A 12,944-nucleotide genomic window follows, 5' to 3' on the forward strand; every position below is an offset into this window, starting at 1 on the left:
ACTTCTGTTATTTTCTACTGTGCTCTATTTGACTTTTGCTTGGTTGGTGACAAATGAAGACTGAAATAAATGTTTTATTAATGCTTTGTATTTATTCTGGCAAAGACAGGCTGCTGCAGAACAAGGCTGTCATTATGTTTCTCAGCCTTGTTTCTGGATCATTTGGCAGCATGAACAAAAGCTACATGTCCCCTCTTCACACAGCCCACCTCTTCAGTAGACTTTGTCATGTAACATGATGCTTTGAACATTCCTTATTCATTTTTTTTCAGCAGTAAGCACACACACAAAGCAGTGATAATGCATCCTTATTCCATACTTTTTTAGAGTATAGCCAGCTACCACAAACTGCTATCATATACAATTTTCACAGATCACCCAAGGCAATAAAAGTAATTACACCTCTGCTGTGCCCTCCATAAACACAAGTATACAACATATTAAATAGTTGTAATATACATACAGAACAGACTCATGGAATAAAAGAAATCCTGGAATAAATGATTATTCTATGCCAGTAACCTGAGCATCTTCATCTCAAAACAGGCATTTATTTTGACTGCTGGAATATTTTTAAAATAAAACTCAGATTTAAAGCTGATCAAACTATGGGTAGTAACCCTTCCTAGATGCTGCAAAAAGGGAAGACTTTTTAATTATCCTCCTGACAACATGGACAATCATTTGCTGTAACATTTTTCAATATGGGTAAGCTCTGTTTCTCTTCTGTGAAATGACCAGAACCATGATTTGCCAAAAACAAGATACAACCAAGTACAGTAAAGTCTTGTGTGGTGCCAAGGTTTATGAATCAAATTAAAAGATCCCTTCATAATATGGGGGAAATCTACATTTTATTTTTAACCTTGCTGTAGACATTTGAGTGCAATTATTTTTTTCTCTTTTGGAAATGTGTAGTTTAAATGGTAATTTAAAAGTTGAAGATTACTAACCTTTATTTCAGACTTTACAGAAGGTAATTTTAAGCCCATGATACCGAGAGAAATTGCAACAAAAACCCCAAACAAACCCCCAACATATTCCAATTAAGCAGCCTGCTCACTACAATAACTTCAAAAGCAACAAAACACATGACACTGCAAGACTCTTATTCATTTCAGATACTAAAACTTTAAAATGTCTCATGTAAGTCTACATATACATGAATTATACTACTGGTAACCTTCTAATTAAAAGAGCACTAAACCATTTCCCTCCTACTGTAGCTCTAAATTATAAGAAAATCATTATAGTTTCCAGCTACAAGATGATGGCCAGAAAACTACAATTTAATGATTGTTTACAAAATTCACAACTCATAGTTATATTTGATAGAGGAAACAAAAAAGGACGACAATAAAGTATGGACTTAAGTTTATTTTTTGTCTGTGGTATGCCCCCCAAAAAGGTTACAACCATATCAAGACGGTAATTTACACCCAAACAAAAATTTGAACTTGTATTAGAAAGCTCCAACTTGAAATCAGAAGTCTTGACATGAGCTCTTTTAAACAAAGCATTCAAGGTGACCATACTGTTACTGAAGTCATGATTTCTTCATTAAGTGCTGATATAGGATTATTGAAAGCTCCAGTGTGACTGCCTTCGGTACAATATATATATATTCGTTACTAATACAATTAAATCTTAATTTTCCACGTTCTTCACATTTATTTACAATTTATTTTTCATCCAGTAATGTTTTTAGAAGTTCAGACTGCATATATTAAGACAATTACCCATATGACAAGTATTCTTCCTTTTCTCAGATGCCCATAAGGCAGCAAGTGGAAGGCTACTTAAAACACCACCACTACACACTATTATTAACTCTACTCAAGTATTATTAACCCTAACTCATGTTGTCAACCATGCTACAAGAAGAAAGTGCTTCTTTTACCACTGCTTACCAAACTGTGAAAAATTTCAGGCATTCAGTTCCATATTTACTGGATCCACTGCATCCATAGTTCTAAATACAGTATTATGAAAAAATGTATTTGCATTGATTATGCAAATTCTTTTTATTTAACAATACAGCTAAATTTACAGTTCTTTAACAACATGTCCTAAAGTGCTCCTAAAGAACAAGTGGGAAAGGCACAAGATCAGTGAAGGAGAAAGAAAAAGTAATTACTATTAAATAAAAACTGTTACAAACTACAGCAGTCAGTCAAAGAAATTGCCACCTGCCTCAAGCTCATCACTGAAAGGCCTAGAGAGCAATCAAGCAGACAGCAGCTTCAGCTTTCATGTGATAAGAAGATGGACAAGGAAAGAATGGTGCAAGTGCTGCCTTTCCTTCAATATAAAAGGATGTTAATCATTTGAACATTTGGATTTTGTTCTGAGCAAGACTCTGGGATGGAGGTCAAACTTAGGTGCATAGAGGAAGAGAAAAGGAACTAAGATACAAACCTGAAGCTTCTCCAAACATCACTAACTACCACAGACTATAGTGGTAGGTATAATTTTAAAGAAGCAAACTATTTCTCTTTACAGCAAAATTTCTAAGCTTTTAACATCTATTTATATGCACAATCACACAAAATCAGGTTTCACATCTTAAATCACAAGTGGAGAACAGCCAAGTGTCTAATTTTGATGCAGATGAAGAAAATTTGAATCACACTTCTCAGACACTTAGTTTTTATCCAGCTTTCAAACTTTCATGCAAATGCAGCTGCTCTATTCTACCAATTTTACTTAAGGTCATAAAGCCCAGTCTCAATTTCAGAATAATAGAAACAAAGGTTAATTTATTCCTATCCACTTTCCTACACTCCACACAAGACCCCTGCCAATATTCTTGCACACATCACAGTCCATCAGCCAAATTAAGCAAGCCAAGTTAGGACTCTGCCTTTTCCAGCTTTCCTGAGCTGAAGAAAGAGCTCTGTGAGTTTCTGTTGGCTGCTGCACTCTCAGTCCAGGTCACAGTCCCACCCAGATCTTCATACACACCGTTAACAAGGTCACTGCCCAGGCATGCAGCAGCGTGTCACTTTCACACACAACAGAACCACACCTTTCCAAAAAATACCTCCACTTGGAAGGGCATTCTCCTTATTCTTACAACCTGCATTAAAATGTACAATGCTCTGTGCAAGTACATCTGCATCAATTCATAGAACAGTTTGAAAACCAAAATAGGGTGGGAAGCTACCAAAGAAATCATACCAGTAGCACACTTATTTTTAATTTACAGATTTGAAACTCTGAAAGTCTACCCCATACTATTCTCAACTGGACAGCTTAGACTATAGTGCAAAATGCTGTCTAATATCTTCAGTAAATCTCAACAGTTTTATCACAATTTCAAAGCCTAAAAATATCTCCTCCCTCATTTCTCTCAAACTGCAAACCTGCACATTTCAATGTGAAGGATATTGGTCATTCAAACCAACTGCAGTGCAAACTGACACCTGGGGGTAACTTCAAGTGAAATAAAAAAAAAGGAGTAAATCACTCTTGGATCCAGCACTGGCTAAAATATCTTCATGTAAAATATTTACCAATGTAATTACACTTTTATTTTTAACTGAAAAGTAGGAATAACATAACAAACCCTGTTGAGATTATTAGAACAGCAAGTGCTAAAGGCAGTATGTGCAGAACTGCTGTTATTAATTTTCTTGAAATTTATCTCCCTCTGTGTTTGAGTAGACAAAAAAGAGAGCTTGAATAAACCCATTTATCTCAAGCACAAGTAACTTCAATTCTGTTTAAAATCTAATTTTTCTCACATAAGAAATACATGAAATGAAAAAAAACCTGAAGAGCACTGAACAGCAGACATAAACCATTTGAACAAAAACAAATAATACACAGCATAACACCAATAACTATGCCATCTTATACCTGGTGAGTATATATGATACAGTATCAGAAACAGCAGGACAGTGGGAAAAAAAATAATCAAACCTTCTGAAAGTCATTAATAAAAAAAAAGTCCAGAGCAATCATGCCCTAAATGTCCTATTAAAAGATACCTTTGGTTTTGGTTTTGGAAAAATGTAGCTATGCTATTAAACTGTTTATACAATTCTAAAATAAAAAGCGTGGACTTGAAAGAAAGCCATCCATGCATGACAAAAGAGCTCTAAGTTGTGCATGGTACAGAGTTAGTACAACATCCACGTTCCCCATCCCAGCTTTTAAGCTGTTCTTGACCACAGCACCATAACAAGAGCTCAGCCTCCCTCAGGACTTCAAATTCTTTTAAAAGTTCATGCCTCCCAACTGAAATCTCATAATCTACTAATACACTTAAACTTCAAATTAAAGAAAACCAGCAAACACCACCAAATCCAGAAACCCCTGAAGAAACCCAAGCAAAATCTCCAACACCAAAAAGAATACCTAAAAGCTAAGACCAAGGGTAGACTAGAAAGAAGCAACATGAAAAACAGGGTGGGGGAAAATACCAAACCAAACTAACCAACCAAAAATCACAAAATAACCCCTCACACCAAAATCTGTTAGTATTCATCAATGCAAATGAAATGTTATCAATAATTTTTCTACCAGTTTGGTAATTTTTACTTCTAATCATATGAAGTTAAGAACTGAAGAACGTAAGAGTTACAGAAGAATAACAAGTGGTGAAAATGCCTTATAACCTACCCCCAAACTTTAAAACTGGTAGATGACCTGCCTTTTTTGAAAACTATTTTTAAATCTTTCTCAAATCCTTACTGGTTGCCAATTTTGTTCTCACTGACATTGTATCAGTCACTCCAGTACTTTGCCTGGGATCAACATTAAGCCAATACACCAATAATTACCTAGGTCATCCTTGTAACCATGCTGGCACAGTAGCAGATGTCTTCCAGTCCTTTGGAATTTTCTGAGCATCCCAAGATTGATTAGAAATCAATAAGGGAATTGTGCCAGGTATTTCAAACTCTTGGGGTTTGACAGACCTATTTTTAGTGTTTCTCTACATTTATAGTGAAAATGGAAATCATCAAATAACAAGTATCATCTACCTTATCTCTCAAAAGGGATTTTTTTTTAACACTCCCCTGCATTCCATTACAGATTCTATAAATTATGAGCTGGGTGGTAGTGTTTGGTAGGTTTGGGGTTTTGTGTTTTCTTCTTCATTTTTGGTTACCACATTAAGTGCTTTTCATAGAAACACCTGCTACTATTTGCCCAATTATCCTTGTACAATATTCTCGTTCTATAAAATCCCACAGAAGCATTTTAAGTTCTCCCTGGTTGTTTGGAGACTTCTTGTATGTCATTTTTCTTAAAGGTCTGTTTTGCCTAGGTATAACTTACAGTTTCTTCTACTAGGTACTTACAGGAAAGAAGTACAGGCTAACTGGACTATGTCTGTATGCATCTAACTAGCACAGCTACTACACACTATTTCTGTCTTTTAAACACACACAGTAAAGATCTGCCTCCTTTACAGATAAAAATTATCAAACTTCTTACTCAGCTTATTCCCACGATATCTCCTTCCTTCCTCGAAATCTGCAGAGCTGTTTCCCAAGTCCCTTCAGCCTATAAAGCTCAACTGGCAGTAGCTGTCATTCACAGACCAGAATATTTTCTCCCTGCAAATCATCAATTTACACATCATACAGGAAAGCTTTCCAGCTGGATATAGAAAACCCAAAACTCTTTTCCCCTGCCTCTTCAAGTCACTGATCACTAGCTGTTGTAGAATAGAATAAGTAATGAACAAGTTTGCAGGTCTTGCTTCCCAAGCTCCTGGCAGCATTCATTTAAAGTACAAATTAATCAGCAACCTGATAAAAGTATCAACACCAATAAAACCCCCAAACTGAAAGCTGGGTGCCCCCACAAAAAGACAAGCCTTACTTACCTTTGTAAGTCCATGATTTCACCTAGGATGCTTGCCAAGAATAGGAGAGACTGACTAGAACACCAATGGTTGATGCCTCCCTCTTTATAAAAACACCCATAAACACCAAAATCCTTCCTGACAACTGCACAAGTTTACAGATTTAGAAAATCTTATCAAAATGTTATCTCCATACTGACTGCTTTCTGAAGGATTCTAGAAGAATTCTGCAATGTGCAACTGATGTCAACAGTTTTTCCTTCATTTGTATATGAAGAAGACACATAAGAACAGACACAGTTGTCATCCTGAATGAATGACACAGCGGTTAGCTGGAAACAAGAACCAAGAGAAAAAGGAAAATATTACAGTCACAACAGTTATACACTAGAAAATAGTACAGGAAGAAAAATCAACTAGACCAAAGTCCCACAAGACAGTAAAGGTAGTTCTTATGAGAAACAGATGCATTCTGGTCACAAGGCAACAACTTCCCACTTTAAGCTTCAAAATTCTAATTAGGGCTCTAAAACATGCAGCAGAATACAGGTATTTAAAAGCTGTGTCACAAAGATATGTTGAAGTCTTTCAAGATCAAATTTTAAAAGATAGAGAAAATCAATGTTCAAAGTTTCAAAATATGAAAGGCTTTAACTGAACACATATTTCAGGATAAAGTCAAAGCTACCTAAAAGAAATACCATTTTTAGCTTCCAAGACAAAACTCAGGTATTTGATATTCACTCTCCATTAACATTTTTCTGACCTAGATAAAATCCACCAAGTTTTCTAGAAAAGTGTTTTTACATATATCCTGCCAACCACCCCTTTCTCAAAAGAGATTAAATCTCATCAGCACTGTCATTCTGCACAGCCAAGATCTGATAACATCTGAAACAACAGAACAGCTAAACACACACAACTTTCCTTAAATTAGCTCTACACAAACAGCACTTTACATATCAAATGCAGAAGGCAACTTGCAAAACAGTTTATAGGACCAACTAATCCTTATTGTTACCAAGCCAAGTTTTACATCTTTGCAAAAGTAGACGAGATTTTAACCACACTGCAAGTCTGCTAGTTAAAGTCCAAGCTCAGTAAATCAAGCAAAAGGAGGGAAGGGCAGCTGCAGTTTTCAGGGCTTCTGGTTTTTAAAAAAACCCACATACATCTTGGTTTTTACTAGCATGAAATTTCAATTTATCCTTCTTGCTTACAAACAAGTGTTTCAGAAGGACAGTTACAACCAGAAAAAATTTTTTATGGACAATAGTGACTTGTAAATTCTGAAATAAATGCCTATAGCACACGAAGACAAGACAGAATACTGCAACACCAATCTTTTTGTATCCAGCAAAGAAAAAACTCCAAAAATTCTGACCTTCAGTTTTTACAAAAGGACAACTAGTTTTTATGAAAAAAAAGAAGGTAGCCTACCAAGAACAGCACTATCCAAAATACAGACAGGAATGCATTTTTAACTGTTTATTATAGTGTAGGAAGGTATTTTCCAATACTCCCAGAGTTCCCTACACATACACGGTATCTACTAACCACACTCATTCTTATGTATCACGATTGCTTGCATATGCAAAGGACACAAGATGAAACTGGGAAAGGTAAAAAGGGAGACAGAAAAACTTAAGTAGATGAGATGTCATTTGCAGACCTGCACAGGTAAGGACAGATGAACCTTCACACCTCTAGGTTAGTTCTGCTCCAAGCATTATCTGTTTCCAGAGAAACTGTTTATCTACAGCCCACTGCTCCATCATCCTGCACACACACATAGAGGCAGCACAAACTGAACAGAGATGCCACTTCCACATGCATGAGATCTACATCATTCAGCAGGATCCCTGCATGACAGACTGAAATAAACAATACAAGGAGCACTAAAGAACCTTCTGGAACTAAGTTTTGGCTCTCTTCAGGTGGTAGCTCCAGAACTTCAGGCAGCATATGCATAATTTTATTTAAAGTAATACTAGGGACATATCTGTATCATTTTACATCACCTGTGGCTTGGAGTTTTATGGAAGAGTTGCTTGACTCCTGATCTGCAGTTGAACTAGCAGAATTTATACAATCAGGGCATTCTGGTGTGCCCAGCTTAGTGCTCTGAAACCTCCTTTTCAGGTAGACAAATCCATCTTCCAGATTTTGACATGAAGCACTGACAATTTTTTTTCAGTCTATTAAAAATTTCATGTTCAGATGAAAATTTTTTTCCCCCAAGACCTTTCACTGTTTATGCAAACACAGTGTTTATACAGTAAGGTTTCCTAGACTGTAGCATAGCTGAAAAGCAATACAGAAACAGCAGTGGAGGTAACTCAGTGGAAAAGGAGCTTCTAAATCCAATAATCCTTCTGACAGCTGGCTGGCTCATATCCTCTGCAAGTGGACAATTTCAAGGATAAACTCATTCCTTACACAGATAAGAGTTGTTGCTATCAAAGTGAACAATACAAAGCTCTAAATTAACTCTACTTCATTAGGTGACTAAAGAAATCTTATGTTTTTCACATAGAGAGAAAACATCTCAGAAAGGACAAAGTTAAATGAAACTCAAGTGTTCTGTATAAACCCAGACAACCTGGTGAATCATCAAATACAGGATGCTACAAGTATCAGGCTTAATTTCATCCCTGTTAAAAAGCTAAAGGACATCTATAATTCAGGTTGTTACTTAATTAACGTTTTGTTTTCTTATCTTCTAATCACTAGAAAAATGGTCATACTAGAAGGACCTCATCTTAACACCTGTTCAGAGGTCAAACTACCACAGTCTGGAATGTTGCAAGGTTTTTCTCCCTAAGACTCACAAATTAAAAATAGATTATGTATAATCTTAATGGAATGCAACAGATTTATAAGAAAATATATGGGGATTAAAAATGACAAAGGGAGGGCATTAAAGATTCTTAAAATACTGCTTGCTAAAGTCAGTCTAAAAAACAGAGCTATTAGTTTGTCTGTTGTACAGGGATACTGTATTTCTGATCATTTTTTACTAAATACTTCAAGAGCAGATAATTTTATACAAATAATATAAAACAATGTAAATAGTAGCTTTAGAGAATGGAATAAAAAGCCTGAATTAGTAACAACTACCAGTTAGAATATCTGACCTATTATTATTATTACCACCTAGCAGTAAATAAAAAGCAACATTTTACTACAGTCAGGCAGCTGGGAAAAATGTCTTAATGGAGCACGCAGATAACTTCAGTGACAACTAATCAAATATTCACACCGGAAAAAAAAGTTGTTGATTTGGAAGACATGGACTTATTGCCATGATTTTTAAAAGCTACTTTTTATTTAACTACCATTTTAAAAAATCCAATAAAACCCAAAGCTTGGCTTTGTCAGACTTCGCACCAAATTAAATTCAACTCTAAATTACAATTTTACTGATGTTTTATCATTAATGGTGCTGCTCTTCAAAATAAAGCAGTAAGAAGTTCGTACTCCTTGCTTAAGGTAGCAAAGAAGCATCCAGCTGTAGTCTGAACAGATGAGGAGCTAAAGGAACAGAGCACAACACATGCATCCTATTTCACACACTGCTACAAAAATCATAGCTCAGCTTTAACAGCTAACTGTACTCTGGGTGAAACATGGATGATATGTACTTTTGTCCAAAAATTTTCTTATAGATAGACATGAGCACTACTCAGGACAGAGTAATCAAGAGTAACCAGACAATGGACCATGCTAAATTTACAATCACCAACTGTATTTTGTTGTGCTGCAACTAAAAAACAACAAAAAAAAAATTCAATAAGCCTCTGCAGTAGTTAGAGGCTTTTCTACCAAAAAATACCATGCCTGTTATTTTTCAAGCTCATGAAGCCCCTGTATATACGTAAGGCAGTACGCACAACCTTCCATTTCTTCTTTCCTGCCTTAATGATTTTTATACCCACATCACATCGTTTTCCTGTTTAAGCCCCGACCAGATCCACAGGAGAAGCATTCAATGAAGCTGTAGGATAGAAACCACTGGGATGTGTGCTTGAGGGTCTCCTCCAACAAATCAATTTCCATGACACAAGAGGCAGACTGTACAGTCTAGAGGGCTTGCTTTGTAATCTGTGGAACACAATGGAGCCATGCTTGGAGGGATCTGGATGATACTTAAGATAAATCAAGCTACTGAAATAAAGTATGGCAGAAACACAAGATTAATACCAGTGTCTAATTCTATGGATGACATACAGACTGGATAGAAATTCAGTTTAACAATAAAAAAAATTTCACTGTTTTATTTCTAACTTGAATGCACAGTCTAAAGTCAACAGAAGGGCCAGAGGGTTATCAATTTAATTTCATCTGCATAAATAATAAGATTATTGTTATCCAGTCTAGTGATATATGAAAAATGTAATAATTAAAATCGATGCGAAACAAGTTTTTTAAGAAGAAATAAACAGCTGAAGTATGGTTATTTCTGCCCCTCCCTTTGTCAGGATCTTTCATAGACAAAGAAATCAAGAAAAGGATGGGGCTTTTTTATTAAAAAAAAAAGTAAGCACTAACATACGAATTAATAGAATGACAAGGGAACAACTTCAAATTACTTATACTCATTTTTAAAACAAGCAAGTTTCAATTTAACATTATCTCGTCAAACAAATCCATTTAATCGGATATTACTGTACAAAATCAAGATAATTATCTCCAAAACAGAAACAATTACACTACAAAGGGAGGGACATAATCCATTTAACGTATTACTTAAATGAAACAGGTTTTTCTCTAGAAGTCTTTCAGTAAGTATGTCAGTATTTTGCCACATAGGGTCAAGGCCCGCCTGTGCTCATCATGTCAGAATCTGATGCCCAAGTTGTCCTTTTAAGCCGCCTGTAACTGGATGCCTGCCTGTGCTTTGTGCTATCCAGCCCCGGTACTTCCCTCACGCTTCCAGCCGAGGCGGCGCTGACACCGCTGCACCACAAACCCAACACCCTTCCTTCGGCCCGAAGTGAACGTTCCCACATATCGGGAATCCAACAACATGGGGCTTGGACTAGGTGATCTCCAGAGGTGCCTTCCAACCCTAACAACTCTGTGGTTCTGTTATCATCCTGGCCGCTCCAGCTCTGCCATGCATGAAGGAAGCTCTTCCCCATCAGCTGTGTCTCCACCAGGAACGACTCGCCTAAGGCCGTCCCTCGCACATCTCCCGGACCATGCTCTCCCTCTGCAGCCCTCCTCCCGGTTCCGAGGAGGCACCAGCTCCAGACCTGGCCCGATGTCATTGTCTCTCGCTCTCCGCCACCCCCTCTTCCTCACCCGTCCCTCCGCCCTCACCGCTGCCTGTCACCTGCTCCCTCCCCGCCGGCCGTCTGCTTCCAGGTCAGCTCAGCTCAGCTCCGTGTCTGCCTATTCATCCTGCGAGCGGGGAGGAGGAGGAGGGAAGGAGGAGGAGGAGAAGAGCCCGGCGGGCGCCGCAGCGCCCTCGCCGCTGCTGTCAGCACGGGGCCGCTCCCGGCGAGGGGCGATGCTCGCCCGCAGCCAGGGCGCCCACACCTCCGGTGGGCTGTGCTGCACGACCCGAACCTGTGCCACAGCTCAGCCCGCAACCGCACCGCCCCCGGCCCTTCCCTGCCGGGCTGCCCCTCTGCCTCGTTCCCTCAGACACCGCACAGCCCCCCCGCAGCACAATCACACACAGGCAAAGCGGGCCCCGAAGCGCACCCCGACCTCTGGCCGCCCCTTCCCTTCCCACCCGGGCTGCGCCTCACCTAGTGCCACCTCGCAGGCTTTGCGCAGCTGGGAGTGATGCGCCTTCTTCACCTCCTTGTCGGCCAGGATCTTCTCCAGGGCCCGGGTCAGAAACATGTTTTTCGTCTTCTTCCCTTCATACATGGGCGCGATCGAGCCGTGAGAGGAGGAGAAGGGTGGAGCGGGGAAGTGAGAGCGGGGCAGGCACCGGTCTCTCCCACCGGGAGCGCTGCCAGGGGCCGCGGCGGCCGCGGGGGAAGGGCTCCCTCGCAGGGCGTCCCGACACCCGCTCGGCGGCTCCCCCGGGGGAGGCTGGGGTGGGCCCGGGCGGCGCCGACAGCCAACCCCCGCGGCTGAGGGAAGACGAAGCCTTCTCCTCCCTTCTCCTCCCGCCCCCGATGCGTGTGTGCGCGGACGGCGCCCGTCAGTCCCCGAGCCGCCCCCGGCCCGCGCCCGCCTCCATCAGCACCGGCGGCGGCGGCCGCAGCAACAACCTGCCCTCGCCATGTTGGAAGGAAGCGACGTCAGGGCCGCAGCCGGAGCGGGAGGAAGCGGCGGCCGTGTCCCGGGAGGCAGGGCGGGCGGAGGGAAGCGGGAGGGCGGGGGGCAGTCGCCTTCTGCCCGCCCCGCGGCCGCGCTACAGGTGGAGCGGAGCCGCGGGAGGCACCGAGGAGGGACGCACGGAGATGGCCGCTGCCACCTGGGAGCTGGATGAGGAGGAGGGGCAGGGCTTCCCTTCCGGGCCACCAGCGCTACGAGGTGGAGGAGGAGACGGAGGAGGAGGAAGGCTGTCCCGGGATGCGCCACCTGCTCCTAAAGGGCGGGCTTCGCCGGGGCTGGGGCAAGGGGTCTCCCTGGGGGAGGAGCTGCCCTTCTTTCACGGTCGCCCTCCCTGATGAGAAACGCCCGGGGCTCCGGCTCACGGGGAGCGAGCGGAGAGCAGCCCCCGGCACCCAGGAGAAAGGACGGGAGAAGCGCATTAGGGTGTGGGAGGTGTCCTGGCTCCCTGGGGCAGTTCCTCAGCCCCTCCCCGCCTGTAGCACCTGCAAGTTCGCGTGGTGCCCTTCCTTTATCTCCTGCATCCTCTAACTAAAGCGCTTCCGTCCCGCGTTTCTTCCCACTGCACGTGCTCTAGGAGTATAGAGCACTGAAAAAAGTAATAAAAAGCTCAGATCGACCGTGCCTAGCTGGTAAGCGGCGAAAACATAACAGGACCACCTTTTGCACTCAGAAGTACTAGTGTACATATATTTAAAAGTCGAATTTGGCGCTAACTGAAAGCAGGTCTGGTTTAGAAAATTTTTACCTGGTTAAAAAAAAAATCTTAGACATTAATCTGGAAATGAAAGAGCCGAAGTTCTAGATGTACCTTTGAAGCAGAGTG

General features: G+C 40.9%; 1 protein-coding gene across 1 annotated transcript in view; it reads right to left on the reverse strand.

Annotated features, from left to right (window-relative positions):
• ARFGEF1 (ARF guanine nucleotide exchange factor 1) overlaps nucleotides 1–12,300 on the reverse strand; it is an 84,872-nt gene extending 72,572 nt beyond the window's left edge. The window contains exon 1 of the mRNA XM_005479356.4: nucleotides 11,581–12,300. Within this exon, the coding sequence (XP_005479413.2) occupies nucleotides 11,581–11,704 (124 nt within the window). The 5' untranslated portion in view covers nucleotides 11,705–12,300. The remainder of the gene's footprint in view (nucleotides 1–11,580) is intronic.
• Nucleotides 12,301–12,944: the final 644 nt, after the last annotated feature.

This window comes from Zonotrichia albicollis, chromosome 1 (assembly GCF_047830755.1).
Source record: "Zonotrichia albicollis isolate bZonAlb1 chromosome 1, bZonAlb1.hap1, whole genome shotgun sequence".
Lineage (NCBI taxonomy): Eukaryota > Metazoa > Chordata > Aves > Passeriformes > Passerellidae > Zonotrichia > Zonotrichia albicollis.